At 38.3% G+C, this 23,075-nt stretch overlaps 1 protein-coding gene across 1 annotated transcript in view; it reads left to right on the top strand.

The window, feature by feature from the left end:
* FREM2 (FRAS1 related extracellular matrix 2) overlaps nucleotides 1-23,075 on the top strand; it is a 136,942-nt gene that overhangs the window by 54,439 nt on the left and 59,428 nt on the right. Inside the window, exons 3-4 of the mRNA XM_031465926.2 lie at nucleotides 6,546-6,692; nucleotides 11,102-11,332. Coding sequence (XP_031321786.2) covers nucleotides 6,546-6,692; nucleotides 11,102-11,332 — 378 coding nt within the window. The remainder of the gene's footprint in view (nucleotides 1-6,545; nucleotides 6,693-11,101; nucleotides 11,333-23,075) is intronic.

Below are 23,075 nucleotides of genomic sequence, written 5' to 3'. Positions count from 1 at the left end.
TTCCTTGGGCAAGATGTATTATAAGTGCCTGAGAATGGCCTCAAAGACCACTACATGAGTGTGTGTATCCCTAGAGGTCAACGTGTGCTGTGCCTACTTCTCTCCACCTCTGGGTCTTTTGTCCTGTCACTTCTCCTTCTATACGTTTCTGTGTATATTCTTTGTATGTCTTTGTGGATCTGACCCCTTGGGCTGTGCTGTCTCTTTTTCAGAATGTATATTGGTGGAAATGGGTGTCGGTGTGTACAGAATGGAGGAAGAAAACAATACACCAATTATCAGAAGTTGCATTACAGCAGTTTTGGAAAAGATTATTGGGCTACATCACTGTAGTTATTAAGTAGTCTGCAAAATTATAAAACCTGTTGACTTTTCTGGGTCTGTCTCTCGGCTCTTCAGTCATGGAGGCTTCCATTGGCTTTCAGGTCAAGGCTATTCATCTCTGGGTGTCTGGGGTCAGGATTAGCACCACCACCCTCCCTCCCAGGGCAGATTTTGGATGCATCTTGACCACTCCCTCTTTGCCTTTAATATCCAAATACTCCAATAGGAAGAGGAGAAGGAAGTAAATATTGAGTAAATGTCCTGAGCTCCTATCAAATTCTTTGAAGTTCCCTTTTTACTAGATTTCTTATCTCTGATCTTATACTTAATCTTCCAGGAACACTTTCCCCCACCCTCCCTCTGAGTATCCAAATACCTGTACTTAAGTCTCCATTAAAACACTATCTCTTCCATGAACTTGTCTTTGATCTGCTCAGGTGAACTCCCCCAACTCATTCTCAGTGCCTCTCTCCTAGCCCTTGTCAACCTCTAGCTCTAACACATGATCTACGTACTTGTGTCACTTCCCATAGTTGAATGTCAGCTCCTGGGGAGGGTGGCGTGTTAAGAGCCAGTTGGCTTCAGCTTTGCACCTGGTGGTTTTCAGTAAGCAGTAAACTCTACCTGACTCTAAGGGCCAGAAGACAGGATCGCAGAAGCTCTCAGGGACTCTCTCATGGAAGATTCTAAGGCCAAGCAAAATTCAGAAGATCATCCTAGTAGAGAAAAGGCAATGAAACAAATCTCTTATTTTAGCTTTAGTTTTTGAATCTCACAATAATTAATAATATTGATGCTGATGGTATTTGCATGGTTGCTAATCACTGTTCTTACCTTCGAAGAGAGCAAGACGGCCGAAAAATCAAATTATCGAATTTTCCCAATAAATTAGATAATATTATCTTAATCTTTTCTACTATAAATATCAATTTCTATTGCTGATTTTAAGGTTGATATCCAACTTTTTAAAATAGCTGTATATGTGATTTCCAGGTCAGTTTCCAGGCTGAACTCTATGCTGGGCAAATGGAATAGTACCAAGCTAGAAAGTCTGAGCAGGCTGGCAAAATATGACTAATACAATTATGTTCTACTGGTAACCAACCTTCCTCCAAGAAAGAAAAAATTGTTAGAAAATTTTGAAAAAATTGTCAAAGCTAAATACAGCCAGAAATTACCCTTTAGTTAAGCACGAGTTTCGTATTGAAAAAGCATGCTTTGTCTTTACAGAAACCAGGCAGCCCCCTGTGTTCTAGAGAGGGCTAATTGAAGGTTGTAGGTCTTTGTTATTCTAAATAAAACAAAAACAAAAAACTGTTGTATTCCCATTGAAAAAGAAGATGAAGACTGCTAAAGGCCAGCTGGAAAAGTTCAAAAGAGGTCTTTTCATCAAAACCTTAATGGCTGGAGTGTCAGGGTTTGGGGACAAAGCATTTGGGAGTGTAGTTATCAGCTGTCAGGCACCTGTTGTGTGGATTTCCGACACACGTTAACAGACTTTAGCTTGTTTCCAGTGAAACATTGAGACTAGCTCCTTGTGCATCGTAGTGACAGAATCTATTTTAGAAAAGCAAAGAATCACACTGAATTAAAAATTTGTTGGTTTTTTAAGTTGTTTGACTTCATCTAAAATTTCGCACTCAGTAAGCTGTTGCTATAGTTGATTAAACGTGTCAACATTGATTATTCCCATATTTTGAGGTTTTAGAGGAATTTGCACGATAGGTAATAAGTGAATAAATAATGTGTCCTTCCGTTCTTTAGATAAAATGCGGACTTCCATTGTGCGAGGCCAGTTTTAGTCATGAGAGTTACAATAAACTTCAGCCTAGTTCCTCAGATCTTTGTATTACTTCTGCATAGTAAGTAGTTTCTAAGATTTTACACGTTCTGAAATACAGCAGGAGTTACATTTGTAGAAATCAGATCATTACATAGTATTTAATTCTACTCAGGGTTAAGCTTTATACATTTAACTTCATATTCTCTAGTAAAATATCTACTTTAAAATCCCTGATGTAAAGTGAAAACTGAGCACTGAAGACAATTACCTGGAGTACGTCACTGTCTTGCAAAGCAAAGTTTCTCCGTGTTGTTTATGAATTTTATGTCAAATAAAAATCTGAAAGTGGTGGACATATAAAATCCTTGGCGAACTTGTACTGTGTGTCACTTAAAATCCCTGATTAATCAGTAACCTAGCACCCTCATTGTTCCAGAACAAGAGCACCAATCGGAAAATAAGTTTTATAAATCTGGAGTAGAGATGAGATTAGCTATCCCTGAGACCATCCATGCAACTTCAAAATGGAACAGAAGGGTTGAACAGGCATTTAGGCATCAATAAACATTTAGATAAACACAAATTCCAATAATTCCCATTCATAGGTAATCACAAAATCTTTACATACTGTTCGTGAAATAGAAGTTTGCAAGACATTTTAGAAAGTATCATTAAAAACAATTTCAGGTTTAAAAAAAAAAAGACTTAAAAGAGATATGGTACATTTATGTAGGACATTTAAAAGACCTGATAAATGAAGCACTACTTTTAACCAAGACATTAGAGTGTCTAATTCATTAAATCAGCATTTTTCTAACAGTAAGTAAAATGAACTCCCTGCCTCCGTGGATCATGCGTTACAATGGGAGGAGACAGAGTGAACTAACAAAAAAGATAACATAAACAGGGTATGAAGATTTGGAAAGCACTGAAGGGAAAAATTACCCAGAATAAAGGAGCTGGAGAATGCTGGGGCTGCGTGAGGGAAGACCTCATTGAGTCAATATTCTTAAAACATGTACTGTTCAGAAAAAGACTAATATTTTCTGGAACATTTTAGGAAAGAGTTAAAATTAGATCTTTAAAATAGCTAAAAACTCAAAATTTAGAGAAATAGAGGACCTGTATGCTTAGTGATTTTGTTCTTGGATATGGGGTAAGAAAGAGTCAGAAGGAAAGTACACAGAACTATAATCAAATTCACTTGCTAATCACAAGAGTTAGTGAATAGGTCAGAGGTTATTCATCACAAGTCAGGTAAAACTGTAATATGTGCTTTGTTTGTATAAACTGAGAACTGTTATGAAACAAAGAATCAAACAGGAGTCACAAAGTAGCCAATTTATTACTAAAAATCATACTTATACCATAAGCTTTCTCATCAAGAAATAAGTCTTTAGACCTCACGTTTTAGGCACTGCATTGGATTTGGGGACTAGAAGGATGAATTTGACCAGTTCCCGTCCTGGGATGCTCAGGAAGGCAGTTAATGGCAGTATATCCATGAAGATAAAGAGTTAGGATTACTCGGGTTGCAGATACAGAAGGGGTACACACAGCATCCGAAGCCAGGCTTCCTGGCTGTAGGCAGGTGAGCTGGACCCAAACAGATTGCTAGGAGGAGTAAGAAAGCAAAGATATTTTGGGCAGAAGATTTCCCACATGCAAAAGCACCCACCACATTCAGAAAACAGTGAGAACTTGGATGTGAACGGGTATTTCTCTCCGTGGAGACGTGATGGGATGCGAAGCTGAAGGTGTTCAGACGGACAAGGAATGGGAATAAAATCTGGGACTTGGTAGAGCCACAATCTAAATGAGATAGAAGTGTGGCATAACGTTTTCGAGTAATGATTAGTTGAGAAATCAGAAACGTTTTATGTATTAATTGATTAAATGCTATCCTATTCTTGTTTATTACTTTCTAGAAGAAATGTTCCAAGTAATAGAACCTAAACACAATAATGTAAAAAGAAGTATTTTTAAAGACAGTAAGACCAAGTGCTGGCAATGGAAAAAGAATGAATGGCCACTCTCAATCTCTGACAAAAAATTAGTACAATTAGTAAATGTGCGCCATTAAACAGTATGAGAGGATATCTGCTAATGTGCAAAGCTGCACAAAATAATCAGTAGCTGAAAAAGCTGCAGAACCACAAAGAGATGAGAGGGCTGGAGTCGCTGCAGGAAGCTTCATGAAGGAGGCGGTACAGGGAGCCTTGGAGGAGTAGAGGTGCAAGCAGAGGAGTGATGGGGTCATCGTTTCAGGCCAGAGGACAGAAGTGACAGGAAGAGTCGGGGTGGCAAACCCACAGGGCAGCAGGACCCTTGGCTGGACCTCAGTGTTCAGATTAGAGGCAACGGGAATGAGGGCAGGGCAGGTGAAACCGGGAGTCTGCCAAGGATGGCCTGACCTGATGTGCGAACCTGCTGTAGGGAGACGGGGCAAAGGAGAACTGAGTACAGGTGGATTTAGGCAGATGACTAGTCTGGCCGTGGGCGTGCAGGATGGATTTGAGCATGCGTGGTGCGGCGAGGGGAGCGCGCTAACATTTGTTGAAGGATGCTATCCATGTCCTGCACTCTACTGCGTGAATGTACGGGTATCTCACTTGATCTTCACAGCAGACTCAGGCATCAATTAATTTTACCCTCTTTTGACCCTCCGAGTGAGGAAACAGAGGTCTAGGGAAGACGCCTGCTCAAAGTCAGACAGCAGATAAGTTGTGAAGTGGGCTGTGGACTCCAGCGTGAGGAGCCCCCAGCCCATGACCCCACGTCCCCAGATCAGCACCCAGTGCCGAGGACATGTTAGACTTCATAAGTTCTTAAAGACAAAATGAGGAATGAACTTGTTTTTCCAAATTATTTATATTCTATATTAAAAATTTTAGCTAAAAACGAAAGGTCTGTAATCCTTATCAGTTTAAAACACAGGAAGCAGCTCCATATTTGTAATGTCTTATTTTTCATAGCTACATTCACAGCATCAATACCATTTGTTTCTGTATTTTAAGTGTTTCAAATATTTCAACGAGATTTGCATATTTATTATTTAATGACCGAATACTATTTCATTGATTTTATGTATCACAATATAGTAAACGCTAAGATTTTCGGTTTGGGGGCTAATGTAGAAAATATTGCAATGAATAGTTCCTTACAAATATGTTTTTTTCTTTTCTTGAAGCAAAAATCTCAGAAGGACTTACAAGATCCAATGGCATGGACATCTTTTTGTGTCTTGCACACATTGCCATGTACCAGTCTAAATGGTTCGTGCTAATTTACAATTCAAACAGCAGTAAACAAGAAAACCAATTTCCTTACATAAGCTTGGCTGTACTGAGTATTTAATCTTCAGTACATGTCAATTCATAACTCAAAGTCACTGCAATTTTTAAAAAATTTCTAGCCAAGATACACATGTTTTCATGTCTGTTCACTCACTATGTTTTCCCTTGTGTAGATTTTTTTGCCCTCAGTCTATGAAAACCTCAACGTTTTCCTGTCTTGTCTCTTTTTCTCTAAGGAACTCGGTGTGAACTCAGAAGAGAAGAAACTGGAATTAAAATTGTGCCTCTAGCTGTGTTTATTAAAACAGTGGGCTTTTTTCCCACTGTTTTACAGAAAGACTTAAAAGAAATTATTGATACCTTTGTTCATGAACCCCACCTTACTCTGAAATAATTGGGTTAGATCAAAGAAAGTAGAGGGGGACACGCAGGGTGATCAGCTGATAACAACTTCTGTTTTCATTTGCCTAGCAGAGCAGCCTTCACATTAGAGAGATCACACACAAGGTTTATTTTCTCCCGAGAGGCAGCCAGCTCCATTTTGGTGGGAAAGTAGGAGGAGAAAGGCTTATCTTCGGAGTAGAATGGAATCAATGAAAAGACCTGTCTGTTTGCTCTGAGGAATGGAGTGGAATATGGTGGGGAAGGGAGGTGGAGACGGGATATTTGTTTTTCCTTAAGTGGTTATAATTAAAGCCTTCCACCCAGTTGCTCAGTGAACCAGAAAAAGGTATTTGTGAAGTTGTGAGTGTGTGTTTAACATCACAAAAAAGCCTTGCAGCTCGCTTTATAGAAAAACTTGCTCTCCAGCGGCACCTTGTGGGAAGTGCGTCATCCTGCAACGTGGAAACTTGCTTTTATGATTAAACAAAATTGCTTCTGGTACTTCCGTGCTCCTTCCCCCGACCCACTTTCCCTGCTAAGATGGCGGGATTTTTGCGAAGAATTTTGTCAGCTCTTGTATTTCTGTATAACAGTCGCTGGACCATAAGCTGTGTCTCCATGTATGTATCCTAGGTTTTGTATCAAACCTAGTAGCTCTAGGAATTCTTAATATTGCATCATTAAAGTCATCTTTGGAATTGCTGAGGTCATTCATTCCGGAAAGCACTAATTTGGGGCTTTCCATTCTTATTTTTCAGGTGGAAACAAGTTAACCAAGCAGCACTTTCGTCTGAATTGGGCTTGGATCTCTTTTGAAAAGGAGTATTACTTGGTCAACGAGGACTCCAAATTTCTAGATGTCGTTCTTAAACGTAGAGGTTACTTGGGAGAGACTTCATTTATAAGTAAGTTTAATTTGCACTTCTGTCTCAAAATGACATTTTTCTAGCAAAAGCTCAGTTTTGCAATGATTAAAATATGTTTAAAGCTCTAGTTTTAAAGCTTAGGGAGAAATTGACAATGAAAGTTTCTTTAACTGCTAAAGAAACATGCCAAAAAGTTTTGCGTTGAGGCTACATTGTAGAGACAAAAGCTGCAAAAATAAGAAATATGTAACCAAAATATATGTCGTTTCAAACCCTCTACCTGCATGTGGTCTTTCTCTGATTTAAAATAATCTTACAAAATGGTAGTAATCACTCATAAGCTAAAAAAATTTAAATGTCACTAGATCTTAGGCTAGGCTTAGGCAAATCTATAATTTATCTATAAAATAAAATTCTGCTGAAATATCAATTTATGAAGACTACTCTAACAATAAGTAAACAAAAAACTATTCAGTGGCCTATTAAGCTTTGAAGTGTAATTTACTCTCTGTTGTGTTCGAATGTTCTGGTAGGTCACTAAAAGTTTCAAGAACCCCAGCACTATGTAAAAGCACTACATAAAGATATATGTTGTGACTTTTCTTGGAAACTAACAGTAAGGTGTTAACTACTAGCCATTTTCTGCTCTTTGACCCTTTTAAATAAATCATGAATTTTGTATATACATTATCTCAAAGATGATCATTCAATCTGTAGCCAGTATAATCCATTAATAAATTAAATCTGTATTAGCAGCTCACAAAAGGGTTCGAATTTCAAAGATCTTACTACTCCCAGTTACTGAACATTTACTAAATACAAGATATTCTGCTAAGCACATTAAGTACTTTATTCATCTCTTTTACTCTTTACAATCCTTTATTCACTGACTCAACTAGTATTTTCTTGATACCAGTTGTTAAGTGCCAGACTCTGTGTCAGGTAATGGACTGTGAAGTGATAATACTGATAGCTAACAGTTATTGAGTTCTGATTACGGGCCAGGACCGGCCCTCAATACCTTACATAGCCCCAGGAGAAGCGGGTCGCTGTATCCCCTATTACACAGGTAAGAAGACAGACAGGTTGTCACATCCCCAAAGTCACACCGCTACTAACAGACAGAGGTGAGATTTGGTTCCAGGACTGACTCTCTTAACTACTACACCATAATGCTTCTTAAATCCTCTATAATAGAGGAAGTTAATAACTAGCCTTTGATTCCATAGCTGCTAGGTGGCCAAGGCAGGATTAAAATCTAATTTCTCTTTCCGAAATTTCCTTGATTAACCTCCATGCCATTTTTCTGTGCCCACAGAAAAAGATGAAATTGCAGTCACTGAGTAAATCAAAGTAATACGGTTTGTTTACTAAATTAGTCTTTTGAAAAAAAAGAAGCATAAGTCGAAGCCCAATTGGTTAGCTTTTTAATTTCCAGAATTCTTCTTGCCCCATCTAATACTATTTTTTACAATATGTATGGTTTGCCAGCTGAATATTTCTTTATATCTTCAAGGGCGAGCAATTTCTGGACATTGAGTGTGTGTGACTGTCTCCTCTACCACATTACATGAGTGTGGACTAACCTGTCTCCTCCCAAGTCTACACGCCATTTCTTAATCCTTTACTAAAATGGGGCCCCTGTGTAAAAGGAACTCATGGAGGTGGGATGTGTTTAGTAACCGTCTGTCGACCCTCAGACTTTAACACACGCAAGACTTACATGCGGATCTTGCTGAAATGTTCATTCTGATTCATTAGGTTTGGGGTAGGGCTTGAAATTCTGAATTTCTAACAAGTTTGCAGATCTGCTTGTGCTGCTGGCCCATGGACCACACTTTAAGCAACAAGGTGGGCTAGCCCTGCACTTAGAGTAAGTACCATGTGTTAATTAGAAAAGGGGAATTTTTATTTTTGACCCCAAACAAATTTAGTACTCCATCTGGGTCTTATTTTACCTTTTAAAAAAGATGACTTGCCTTTCGCTGTTTATCTCACGTTTGAGCAGCATATCAAACAGTTGAAGACGACAGTCTTTTTTCACTAAATAGAAGTCCATTCCTCTTTGTTTGACGAAACAAAGATATTGTCTGTTTATACTTCACATCCAGTTGAGAATCTCATGTAAAATCCACTGAAAAAATTCTGGGTGCTTTTAGCAGTAACAACTGCGATTTGGCTTTGCAACTTACTATTTTATTAGATTGGATGACCTGATTATCACTTAGAAGAATGACTTAGTTGGAACCAGTGGACATTCTTTGTATTAAACTGAGTCCTTTTTGTTTTTCACTGCCTTTTGAATCCCTAGAAAAATAATGCCTTGTTGATGAAACAAAACAAAACAGGAAAGTGGGCAGTAGCTGTCAGGGACCAAATAAAAGATTCTTTTGCTGGCCATACCGCTGGGGATAGACGGGTCAATGAGCTGCATGTGTGCTGGAACCTCAGCGAGAATGAGTCCTTCCATCATCACCTTGGCAGTGAATTGCGGTGGAGCCGAGAGGTGTTGACAAGCACTCTGTGTGCATTAGGAGCCAGAGAGCTGACAGGAAGTCAGCAACGTTCACCAAGATATGTCGTGCTGGCTAATGAACTCATCTACAAAACAGAAACAGACTCGCAGACGTGGTGAACAGTTTTATGATTACTGGGGGAAAGGGGGTGGGAAAGGGTAAATTTGGGAGTTTGAGATTTGCAAAGGTTAACCACTATATGTAAAAATAGATTACAAAACAAATTTCTTCTATGTAGCTTAGGTAACTATATTCAATATCTTGTAATAACCTTTAATGAAAAAGAATATGAAAATGAATATATGTATATATATGCATGACTGGGACATTAAGCTGTACACCAGAAATTGACTCATTGTAACTGACTATACTTCAATTAAAAAAAAAGAATATGACGTAAAGGAATGACTTTTCGTTGGGACGGAGTTGTCTGGGGAGGAAACAGCCAAAAAAAAAAACGATATATAGTGCTGGAATTCCCAATTCTATGCTCTTTTCCCTCTTGCCATTAAATAAATCATGCTTTACTTTCTATTAAAACAAATGCAATATTTATATCTCAGTTATTTTTCTGAGATCTAGAAGAAATATTTATTTTCATCTTCATTTGAAGATGAAACCAACAGTCAGTGATATACTGAGATGAAGAAATAAATATTCAAATTAATCTTTCATAAACACCACGAGGGCAGAGGTTTCATCTGTTCTGTTATCTGTTTCAGCCCCAGCACTTAAATCCTGGCACATAGTAGACACTCAGTGAACATTTGTGGTTGAATGGATCTTACTTGGTGCAGCATCGCTTCTAGTTTGAAGAACAAAAGGACATTTTCTAAGGATAAGATAATTTTTTCAATTAAATGAGAAATGTTACAAAGTATTTTCAGACTTTTTAACACTAATGGTCGTAAGATTTTGTTTTTCCTTTCTAAAGTCTGTCTTTCCTACCAACTTCTCTGAAAATTGCCGGTGTGTAAAGGAACATATTTGAAAATGGAAATTGTTCTATTAACCTGACTCATGGAGAGGTTCTGATGCAGTACTTGAAGATAGACCATAGCAAGTACTAACTCTAATTTTACGATTTTTCTATGATGTTGAATTTGTTGATTCTTTCTGCTTAATAGATGATATGTGTTGTGATTTGAGTATGTGGCATGATAATTGTAAAGAAAGGTCCTCTTGTAGTGTACTTGGAGACTCAGAGCTCCTTCAACCTTCCCGGCTAACTTAAAATTGACCTAATGAACCACCAGAGTCAGTCAGACACATAGTAACCATATACATTTAGCTCTTTATTTCTGTCCGCATGGTTTCATGGAATTCTGGACTGTTCCTCAAAGAAAACCTGGCAATGCTCATGTTGACAAACACTGAATTACATTCTTTTAAGGGCCCTAGTTCCATGAAATGTTTAGAGAATATTACAATTTTTTGTTATTATGCTTGGCCACTCACAACTTAGATTATCAGAGAATTATTTGACTCACAGAGTCTCTTACTATATTTTCCAGTTAGAGAATTTTTCTTAAGATTTTAAAATATGACCCATGCAATACAACATATGCAAAAAAAAGTAAATGTGAAGAGATTCAGAGTGTATGAATACGTAGGTGTAAGACTGTTTCAGAACGTGAATATCAATTTACACGGTCTTGTTTTACAAGAGGTGCTAACACCAACCTAGTGAGTGCAAAGAACATATAGCAAGACCGTAACGGTGCAAGAGTTGAACAGAGTCATGTACTGTTGAACGTCTCCAGCAGAACACTTCTGTTGGGGACCCATACCCCATTATCCATTTCACGGAATCAAGGCAGCATTAGCCTTGCACTGCAGGATAAAATGACCCACAAAAAGTTCACAACAAGGAAAACCTTAATAACCCAACTGAAGATAAGCCTAAAAAGATGATGCTGTGTTTCCGTGAAGGTATTGGCACAAGAGACGGGACGGCAAAAAGAGACAAAGACTTCAAGGGCAAAGCACAAAAACAAGTGCAGTTCAACCCGGGCCAGACCAGGGCCACGTGGAGAGTGCGGATCACGAGTGACGGGGAGCACGAGCAGTCCGAGACCTTCCAGGTGGTCCTCTCGGAGCCCGTGCTGGCCACCCTGGAATTCCCCACGGTGACCACGGTGGAGATCGTGGACCCAGGAGACGGTAAGAGCTACCGCCAACTCGCCTGTGTTGTTGCTGTTGGGTTTTCAGGACAAAACACCTTATGAAGGAAGTTTTAAACCCAATGTTTGGATTTTCTATACAGAGAACTTTCTAGAAGAACGGTTCAGTATTCTCAGTTATGCTGTTGGCAGAGGGAACCCAAAAATTAATGAAGGGAAGCTGTATTTTTTCGAGTAAATGAACTACAAATATGCATAGGATTATCAACATGTTCTTTCTCTTATTATAATTCTATCCTTTGAACTGACATCACTCGCCTTGTTTTTTTAGCATTATTTCATGACTTTTTAAAGTCTTTTAAATATCTTTTGAAAATGTCTTTAAACAAATGCTTTAGAAACTAGACCATTTGGGGATTAATTTGTTCTCCATGTAACACTTAATTATTCAAGCTTCTTCCTATATTCGCCAGCCAAAACTTTTCATTCTGCCATATGTTTGCACATTTATTACATAATGCCCACCCAACCCACCCCCACTCCTTGGTAAAAAATGTTGGGAATCATTGCTCTTACTTTCTGTTAGATTACATTTTCTTGTCAATGCACACCCTTGGCTGGTGTTGTTTAAAGTGAATCTCACTGCTTTTGAGTGTAATTTGACCTTTCCCCTCCCCCTGCTATATTTCTACAGTCCTGACTTGTCTCAATGCAGCCAGGAAAAAAAAAAAAAAGGTTGAGCTGGCTTTTTGAGGGCTGGCATGTAGACAAAGCTTGGAGAGACTCCTCTAAAGCTGAAATGCTGTCAGAAGACAGACATGACTTTCTTTGAAACTGCCAGCCTACTTTATTTTGTCAGTCAGAGAACTCTTAAATGTTCTGTAAAGATACAATCTACTCAGTACATGAAATAGAGATGTATGTGGAAATCTCTGGGTTTCAAGATGGAGCATAATTAAAGAGAGAGGGTAAGAAAGTGGAGTTTCAGCTCTGTTTGCTTAACTAACGTCTCTGCCTTTAAATATGAAGGTTAGTTATGTTTATGATTTCCATTAAAGAACAGTTAGCATTTAATTACATTTAATTTTATCTGCAATATCTAAGAATAAACAAGTAAATTTTCTTCTGGTCTTTGGGGTAAGTGCTAGCTTGATAAAGCTTCTCTCTCTGGAACAAGCCCGTGACAGCTTTAATACATATAAACTGGCCCATTAGTTAAGAGTTTGTTTGAAGCCATTTCTTGATATTTTATTTGCCCATTGGTATAATCACCCTACTTTACCTTAAGGAATAAGACACTTAAACTCATTTGTGCCTTCCTACTTACAAGCCCAGGGTGACATACACACACTACTCTACACCCATAGTAAGTGTGAGAAGTGGGATTTTAGAAACAAAATACACACAATAGTCATATGCACACACACACACACACACACACACTCCTTATATAATCTGTATTCTTTTTTTTTTTAACATTTTTTTATTGATTTATAATCATTTTACAATGTTGCGTCAAATTCCAGTGTTCAGCACAATTTTTCAGTTATTCATGGACATATACACACTCATTGTCACATTTTTTTCTCTGTGAGTTATCATAACATTTTGTGTATATTTCCCTGTGCTATACAGTGTAGTCTATTCTACAATTTTGAAATCCCAGTCTATCCCTTCCCACCCTCCACCCTCCTGGTAACCACAAGTCTGTATTCTCTGTCTGTGAGTCTATTTCTGTCCTTTATTTACACTTTGTTTTTGTTTGTTTGTTTGTTTTTGTTTTTGTTTTTTAGATTCCACATATGAGTGATCTCATATGGTATTTGTCTTTCTCTTTCTGGCTTACTTCACTTAGAATGACATTCTCCAGGAGCATCCATGTTGCTGCAAATGGCATTATGTTGTTGGTTTTTATGGCTGAGTAGTATTCCATTGTATAAATATACCACATCTTCTTTATCCAGTCACCTGCTGATGGACATTTAGGCTGTTTCCATGTTTTGGCTATTGTAAATAGTGCTGCTATGAACATTGGGGTGCAGGTGTCATCCTGAAGTAGATTTCCTTCTGGATACAAGCCCAGGAGTGGGATTCCTGGGTCATATGGTAAGTCTATTCCTAGTGTTTTGAGGAATCTCCACACTGTTTTCCATAGTGGCTGCACCAAACTGCATTCCCACCAGCAGTGTAGGAGGGTTCCCCTTTCTCCACAGCCTCTCCAGCATTTGTCATTTGTGGATTTTCGAATGACGGCCATTCTGACTGGTGTGAGGTGATACCTCATTGTAGTTTTGACTTGCATTTCTCTGATAATTAGTGATATTGAGCATTTTTTCATGTGCTTTTTGATCATTTGTATGTCTTCCTTGGAGAATTGCTTGTTTAGGTCTTCTGCCCATTTTTGGATTGGGTTGTTTATTTTTTTCTTATTGAGTCGTATGAGCTGCTTATATATTCTGGAGATCAAGCCTTTGTCGGTTTCACTTGCAAAAATTTTCACTTGCAAAAAAAACCATTCCGTAGGTTTCCTTCTTGTTTTATTTCTGGTTTCCTTTGCTGTGCAGAAGCTTGTAAGTTTCATTAGGTCCCATTTGTTTATTCTTGCTTTTATTTCTTCTAGGAGAAAATTTTTGAAATGTATGTCAGATAATGTTTTGCCTATGTTTTCCTCTAGGAGGTTTATTGTATCTTGTCTTATGTTTAAGTCTTTAATCCATTTTGAGTTGATTTTTGTATATGGTGTAAGGGAGTGTTCTAGCTTCATTGTTTTACATGCTGCTGTCCAGTTTTCCCAACACCATTTGCTGAAGAGACTGTCTTTATTCCAATGTATATTCTTGCCTCCTTTGTCAAAGATGAGTTGACCAAAAGTTTGTGGGTTCATTTCTGGGCTCTCTATTCTGTTCCATTGGTCTATATGTCTGTTTTGGTACCAATACCATGCTGTCTTGATGACTGTAGCTCTGTAGTATTGTCTGAAGTCTGGGAGAGTTATTCCTCCAGCCTCTTTCTTTCTCTTCAGTAATGCTTTGGCAATTCTAGGTCTTTGATGGTTCCATATGAATTTTATTATGATTTTTTCTAGTTCTGTGAAATATGTCCTGGGTAATTGGATAGGGATTGCATTAAATCTGTAGATTGCCTTGGGCAGTGTGACCATTTTAACAATATTGATTCTTCCAATCCAAGAGCATGGAATATCTTTCCATTTTTTAAAGTCTTCTTTAATTTCCCTCATCAATGGTTTATAGTTTTCTGTGTAAAATTCTTTCACCTCCTTGGTTAGATTTATTCCCAGATATTTTATTACTTTGGGTGCTATTTTAAAGGGGATTGTTTCTTTACTTTCTTCTTCTGTTGATTTATCGTTAGTGTAAAGAAATGCAACTGATTTTTGAACGTTAATTTTGTAACCTGCTACCTTGCTGAATTCTTCAATCAGCTCTAGTAGCTTTTGTGTGGACCTTTTAGGGTTTTCTATATATAGTAGCATGTCATCAGCATAGAATGACACTTTTACCTCTTCTTTTCCAATTTGGATCCCTTTTATTTCTTTCTCTTGCCTGACTGCTGTGGCTAGGACTTCCAGGACTATGTTGAATAGGAGTGGTGATAGTGGGCATCCTTGTCTTGTCCCAGATTTTAGTGGGAAGCTTTTGAGTTTTTCACCGTTGAGTACTATGCTGGCTGTAGGTTTGTCATATATAGCTTTTATTATGTTGAGATATGTTCCCTCTATACCCACTTTGGCGAGAGTTTTTATCATAAATGGGTGTTGAATTTTATCAAATGCTTTTTCTGCATCGACTGAGATGATCATGTGGTTTTTGTCCTTTCTCTTGTTGAGGTAATGTATTACACTGATTGATTTGCGTATGTTGAACCAGCCTTGTGTCCCTGGGATGAACCCCACTTGGTCATGATGTATAATCTTTTTTATGTGTTGTTGGATTCTATTTGCTAAAATTTTGGTGAGGATTTTGGCGTCTATGTTCATCAGTGATATTGGCCTATAATTCTCTTTTTTTGTAGTGTCTTTGCCTGGTTTTGGTATCAGGGTGATGGTGGCTTCATAGAATGAGTTTGGGAGTATTCCCTCCTTTTCAATTGTCTGGAAGAGTTTGAGAAGGACTGGTATGAGTTCTTCTTTGTATGTTTGGTAGAATTCCCCGGTGAAGCCGTCCAGTCCTGGACTTTTATTTGTAGGGAGGTTTTTAATTGCTATTTCTATTTCCTTTCTAGTGATCGGATTGTTCAAGTGTTCAGATTCTTCTTGATTCAGTTTTGGTGGACAGTATGTTTCCAGAAACTTGTCCATCTCCTCTAGGTTATCCAGTTTGGTTCCATATAGTTTTTCATAATATTCTCATATGATATTCTGTATTTCTATTTTGTTTGTTGTAATCTCTCCATTTTCCTTTCTTATTTTGCTAATTTGTGCTCTCTCTTTTTTCTTCTTTGTGAGTTTGGCCAGAGGTTTGTCGATTTTATTTACTTTTTCAAAAAACCAGCTTTTGGTTTGGTTGATTTTTTCTATGGTCTTGTTAATCTCTATTGTATTTAATTCCTCTCTGATCTTTATTATTTCCTTCCTTCTGCTGCTTTTTGGGGCTTTTTGTTCTTCTTTTTCTAATTCATTCAGGTGGTGGGTTAAATTGTTTATTTGAGATTGTTCTTCTTTTTTGAGGAAGGCCTGTATCGCTATAAACTTCCCTCTTAGCACTGCCTTTGCTGTGTCCCATAGGTTTCGAGTGGTTGTGCTTTCATTATCATTTGTCTCAAGGTATTTTTTAATTTCAGCTTTGATTTCCTCATTGATCCATTGTTTTTTCAATAACATATTGTTTAATCTCCATGCTTTCCTTTTTTTCTCCTTTGTTTCTCTGTTGTTGATTTCCAGTTTCATGGCATTGTGGTCAGTAAAGATGCTTGAGATAATTTCTATCTTCTTAAAATTGTTGAGGTTTCTTTTGTGCCCAAGTACATGATCGATTCTGGAAAATGTTCCATGTGCACTTGAAAAGAATGTATATCCTATTTTTGGGGGGTGTAATGTTCTGAAAATATCCACCAAATCTAGTTTTTCTATTGTAGTATTTAATTTCTCTGTTGCCTTGTTTATTTTCTGTCTGGAAGATCTGTCTAGTGATGTTAATGCAGTGTTAAAATCTCCAACTATGATTGTATTCCCATCAATATCCCCCTTTATCTCTGTTAGTAATTCTTGTATGTACTTAGGTGCTCCTATATTGGGTGCATATATATTAACGAGTGTAATATCCTCATCTTGTATCACTCCTTTAATCATTATAAAATGTCCTTCTTTTTCTTTCTTTATGGCCTTTGTTTTAAAGTCTATTTTGTCTGAAATCAGTACTGCAACACCTGCTTTTTTGGCTTTTCCATTTGCATGGAATATCCTTTTCCATCCTTTCACTCTCAATCTATATGTGTCCTTCTCCCTAAAGTGGGTCTCTTGTATGCAGCATATTGAAGGTTCTTGCTTTACTATAATCTGTATTCTTGAAAACTACCAAGTAAAAATTTGCTGTAATGTAATTTTATGTAATGATGATCTAAGTTGTCTTGGCGTTTTCTAGAGGAAGTTCAGCCCTGTTCATTCCAGGCCACCATCATCACTATGATGACTGACAAGTGCTCTGGAATGACAGGTGCCTGGAGTGTCCCATATCTTGCTGAAGACCAGTGGCCTTGAAATTACAAGCCTTAGGTTTGATTCCCATCTCTACCATTTCTACTTGTATGACCTTAATCAAATCAAACAGCTTTTATTAAGTTTTAGTTTCCTAATGCACAAAGTAAGAAAATTAATCTCATGTTGCAGCATTCTTATGAAAGTTTCATAAAACATAAAGCAGAACACAAATATTATTGTTATTTCTAGTGTCATAAATTACAATGTTAGATTTCACAACAGGAGATTAAACAGTCTTTCTTCTTTCCACAAAGGATCACTTTCCCAACCATTTCAAAAATTTGATTCTTTCTACGCTCTTGTAACTCTTCACTTATGAATTCACTAGCTCTAGGAACTTGTTATAAGCTCTCTTTCTGAATAATAATTCTAGATTTGTTATGAGATCTTTTTGCACGTATTAAAAATGTATCCAGCACACGCTTGTGCTGAGCGCAGCACTGTGCCTTGGTGATGCAAAGACAATAGGATGCAATCCCTTCTATCAAAGAGCATATGACCCAATGGGCAAGAGAGCCCTGTAAATAAGTGATGGCAACAGAACATGGGGTAGCAAAGACTGAACAAAGCGTTATGGGAGCAAGAAGAGGGAGTAACCAGCTCTGCTTTACCTTAGGCTGGGAGCTGCTTTTACTTTCGAGCCAGGTTGTATAAACACAGGCAGGTACACTCTTTTGCCAGTACCTTGCTCACCCACAAGGGGTGCTGGTGGTGATAATAACTGAAACTCATCGAGCATTGCTTTGTGCCTGACAGTGTAATTAACACAGTGTAGACATTCTTTCATTCAGTCCTTTGCTACCTTTCAGGCATGCGTACCACTTTAGGTGCTTTACTTGATGTTTATAGGATGCTCTCAAGTTCACATGCAACAAATTTTAGAACATTGGTTCCCAAATTGTATGACAAAAAATGTGTTAGCATAAACTCTATATACACACACACAAACATGTACATGCATACATCCCGGAGTCTCACATGTTTGTAATTATACTCTTATAATACTCTCCCTCCATTTATATTTTTTAAATTACATAGTCATGACTTAAGTAAGTTTTTAAATGACTATGTACTTTATCCATTAAATGAATATCAACAGCCACTGCAGAAGTAATACACACACCACACTTAGTTGCTGATTTACTTGACCTGAGTCACTACTCAGTCCCCACATGGACGCTCTGTCTTGCCTCTCGTGCCTCCAGATGTTTGCGACTCTCTGGCTGGGAACCATGGCTTGTTTGACCCCTCTCTGAAGAGTGGGTGCAGTCGGCGTGTTTTCTGCATCATCTGTGCAGAGTGCAGGCCGCCTCGAAGGGCAGTGGAAGCCTGGTGAAGGTGCACCCCATCCTCACCCCTGACAGCCCGGGGGTGGCCGCGGGGAGAACGGAGCCAAAGCTCCCAAGTGGCCACGTGCAGTTCTCACAGCCGTGCTAGGACCTGCCCCTGCCCGTCATGGAAGGGCCACAGAGCTCAGTTCAACTATCAGATGGGGCTTCGGAAGCCCACATTTTTGTCCAGAACAGGACTTACTTTGTCGCAGGAAAATGGAGGGCTGCAAAGGGGCTTTTTGTACTACTCAACCAAATGCCGTGGGAGCACAAAGAGAGAATACACCATTCTGCCACGGTCATGGCTGTCAATAACTTCCTAGACAAATGGGTTTAGTCATTGATTAAGTAAGTCAATAAATTCAATTCCCTCATCCATTGAAGCCTGTGGTACAAAGAGGAGAGCTAGAATAAGCAGAGAACAGAGCTCTGAGCGGAGACGGGAACCTCTCTGTGTCCTACCTCCCATGCCTGCAGAAGTTTGCCGCCCCAGGGTGCCCGCCCGCGGAAAACCTGCTCTTTGTTGTCGTGACTTTTACTTCTCTCCTTCCTCCTTCTCTACCACTTTGCTGCCCTCCCTTGTTTCACTTTGATTCCACAATCTACATCTTTTGCCTGTGCACATAGAAAGTTCCAAGTGGGAGGAGTTTTAACCTGCATGAAATGTTAAAACTCGTTTTCTGGATGAGGAACTCAAGAAACTGAGCCATCCTTTAGTCCCTGCCTAAGCCAGCCACTTGGAAGCTGTTTTATTTGACTTTCTTTTAGCATTGGCAGAGATTGGTGAAATGACACTGCATCTCAGGGGATGGACGCTCCCCTGTGAAATTCCATTGGATGGTAGCAATTGTCTTCCATTAGAAGATTCTCTGCAGCTGGGCTGGACTGTGATCAAAAACAGACAGCAGATTTCCATGAGACTAGAAGGGCTTCAAGAAAATGTCAGGTCACCGTCATTCCTCCTGTCCTGTTTTCTAACCTAACCCAGGGAAGTCCAAAAGGACTGTTCCACGGGCCAAGGGCAAGAGAGTAGGTGGCCGTATTTGAGTGCCCACTGTAAGCCAGACACTGTATTAGGACCTTTACAATCTTATTCATTTAAACTTTATGCTTACAACTCTGGGATTTATATGTCAATTTCCAGATGAAATATCTGAGGCTCAAAGAATTCATTTTCTCAAAGTCCCCCAGCCAGTGTTTGAATATATATATATGTAGTTCCTCCAGAGCTCTTCCATTTCCTCTGAGTTATACAGTCGCCTGTCATTTCGCATGAAGAAATAATGAAAGAAATAATAACCAAGATCACAATTAAACAGTAAACTTTACCGTAGCAACATTGTTTCACCTATTCTCATATATATGAAAAAAGAAAAAGTAATTTTTTCTACGTTTATTCTATTATTTTTTACATTTATCTATCAAGCCTCAAATGCATACCTATAGGTAAATAAAAGCAAGTGTTCTAGGAAAATAGTCAAGACTACTTTAGCCCTGTGTGATGTGTCTGCGTGTTCAACAAATATTTATAGAGCATCCCCAGGCGTCAGAGTGAAGAAGGCACACTGACCCTGAAGCATCATATCATTAGGTGATTACATTCCACTAAATTGTTACATTTAACAATCCAGACTGCTATGTATGACGACAGGAGGAGCAGTCAGCATCCACAGAAGTCTCTGACCTAGGTTAAAGACAACTTTCCCTAACTGTCAGAAATTACACTACTTTTCCTCACTCTCAGAAGCATATAAAAATATTACTGAAAATTAAACATTTTCATTTCTGTTAAGAGGAAAATATGTAAGAACTAAATCTTATTATTTTCTATAAAGATCCCTTTCCAATTCTATGTGATTGTATCTGCAAATTTCTGATTGAAATGGACTGTCTAGCATCTTCATGATACCCAAATACAGCCATGAGCAAGTGGATTAAAATATTTGATCTCTGCAATCATTTTTAGTGGGACCAGATTAGATTAATACTATATGAGGTATATGATATATATATATAAATACTACATGATATATAGTATCATAATATGAACCTATTAAACTCTACTATTAAACATAGCAGAGTGTTAACGTACCATTCTAAAGAAACTAGAACTTACATCTCAAGAACCCTAATCTTATTGGATACACGGAAAAGGCAAACTTTCGTTTGCTGACTGAACCAACCCTGTTTCATGATGTAGAACTCAGATGACATAGGCTGATTAATATATGAAGCCCAAACATTATTATTTTATTATTTTCTGTACCGCTGAACATGTTGACATAAGGAGATCACTGGCTACCTGATATTTTGACATGCGTGAGCCAGAATGAAAGGTCCAGATTTAAGGAAATGATAGTCAGCTGCGGCCAGTGACACCAAAATGATAAAGCACACAAGAGCTTCAACTTCAATGAGTGTCAGAGCTTCTGCTTTTTGAGCTCTGTTTCCATGAAACATGGGTCAGTGTCTTAAGAGAAAGAAAAAATTATAAGCACTTGTTCAAAGGACAGCACACGTCTGAACATGTCTGGCACCAAAAGATGGTTAAGAAAAAAGGTGATGCAAAATGAAACGATTTTAGTGATGGAAAACTTTCTGAAAGTTTCTACATTCACAAACATTTAATGAGATAAACAAAGATTACCTAAAGATCCAGTTTAACCAACATGTTTGCATGCTGCCAAAGAATAATTTTTGGACATTGTGGCTTCCTGATGTGAACTCGTAATACTTCCCATCATGTGACTTAGATATATTTTCATTATTCTCATTTTTTTTCAATTCCTGTTTAATTAGCCCATATTACTATGTCTATTTCATAGTAAAAACAGTAATAAACCATTGAAATGTAAGAGAGCAGTCCATCCATGTTCAAACATATCAGTGACAGGCTCCGTATTCTGTACCAGTTGCTGGCCAATCTGAGGGCACCATAGTTGCCTGGAGATGCGCCAGAATATCTTTTGAGTTGGTTCTGAGTGTGCCAGACTGTCTAAAGACGAACACTCAGTGCCTTCATCCATGCACTGCATTTTCTTCCCCTTCTTTGTTCTATTACAGCAAAGGGTTTCAGGAGATCTATTTTTCTATCATATTTTTAGCAGAGTCTTTTTTTTTTTTTTATCTGTTTAGTATAATTGAGAAAAGGGGCATCTTTCAAGCGTAGCTACAACTATTTTATTTCTGAGAATAGATGTCATTTTTTGCCTAAGTCACAGCACAGTCAAAACTGAAAAATAAAAACAGCAGCTACAAATCAAAGCACTCCTTACAGTGTGGTCACATCGACTAATAAAGAATGCGTTCACTTTCAGCTTTGTCTTTCAAAAGAAAAAAATAATAAAAACCAATCTGAAAAGATAAAAGTAACACACGTTCATGGCAAAAATTCAGAGATTTAAAGAAATAAAAGTCACTGTAGCCCCACCACGTGAAAATAACCACTGTTAACATTTGAGAGGACGTCCCTGCAGGCATGTTTTTCTGTGTCTCTACTTACTTAGTAGAAAGTTGGCTATTTCTACAACATCACCTTTGCTTTGTGTCTTGGTAAACACCTTCCCGGAGGATGCTGTGGTTTCCATCTCATGCGCTAATGGAATTTGACATATTATATGTTTTTCTATTATGTCATATAGCTATTATATTCATGGACATATTATGTATATTATGCATATATATTTTATGTAATGCTTCTATAAATTATTAATATGTATTTTCTACACATTATATTTTTTAAACAATGTATCAGTCACAGGAGCAAACGATTGGCACATTCAGAAATAGTAATTTTAAACTAGAATTTAATAACATGATTATTCGGGAATTGGGAAACCAGTGGATGTAGTCAAGTGCCCCATGGCTAGTGAGAGGGGCACCATCACCACCCCTAGACCTCGGGAAAGGGAAGAAGTTCGCTGATCCAGGGAGTGAGCCAGGGCAGCCGGTGGGCACTGTGACCCTCGCTTGGTGGGGCACAGCCAGGTCTGGAACCCTGAGGGGAGCCAGGGGAGCCAGTGCGACCTCACTCTGCTCTCACCCTCCACGTCCTCCCCGTGCTCCCTGTTTGGCTGACCCAACGGGAAGCCAGAGCTCACGGGAAACCTTTGATGTGGTTCATAGTAGGCAGCTCCTGGGGCACAGGGCAGAGTGGAGAGGGATGGGACATAGACCCTGAGGACCGGTGTCTGCTGTTCCAGCGTCTTTTATAATCCTCCAAAGCAGTGTGGTTTACTGTTTTAAAAATAACCATGAGGCATTTTCTGTGTGCACATGAGACTTTCAGTGAAACAGACCCCCAGGTTAATATCAAAGCAACTGTTTGAGGGTTATCATGTCAAACTATTGAACTAAATGTTTTATTGAACTAAATGTTTTATTGAACTAAATGTAGTTTTACATTGAACCGTATCTTTCAACAATTTATGTCGTTGTTACTATTTGGTGTACCTTTCTGCTACCTGAAAAATGAATCACTGAGACTTACACTGTTATATAAATATGAGGTTGTATACTCTTGTGTCATGGTTATTCCTCTAGAGGAGGAGGGAAACCACAAATGGGTTCCTTACAGCTGATAACATAGGTTTGTCAATTCTAAAGGGATCGCTATTTAAAAAACAACGAACAAAAATACCAAGTGTCAAACAACGCATTATTATACTTTTAATCATTAATTCAAAAGGAACACATTTGGGGTAAAAAAAAAAATAATAGAGTAGACATTACATGAT

The sequence above is a fragment of the Camelus dromedarius genome, chromosome 13 (genome assembly GCF_036321535.1).
Source record: "Camelus dromedarius isolate mCamDro1 chromosome 13, mCamDro1.pat, whole genome shotgun sequence".
In the NCBI taxonomy this organism is placed as follows: domain Eukaryota; kingdom Metazoa; phylum Chordata; class Mammalia; order Artiodactyla; family Camelidae; genus Camelus; species Camelus dromedarius.
Note: the sequence above shows the minus strand (reverse complement) of the source record. Positions and strands in the feature narration are given on the sequence as shown.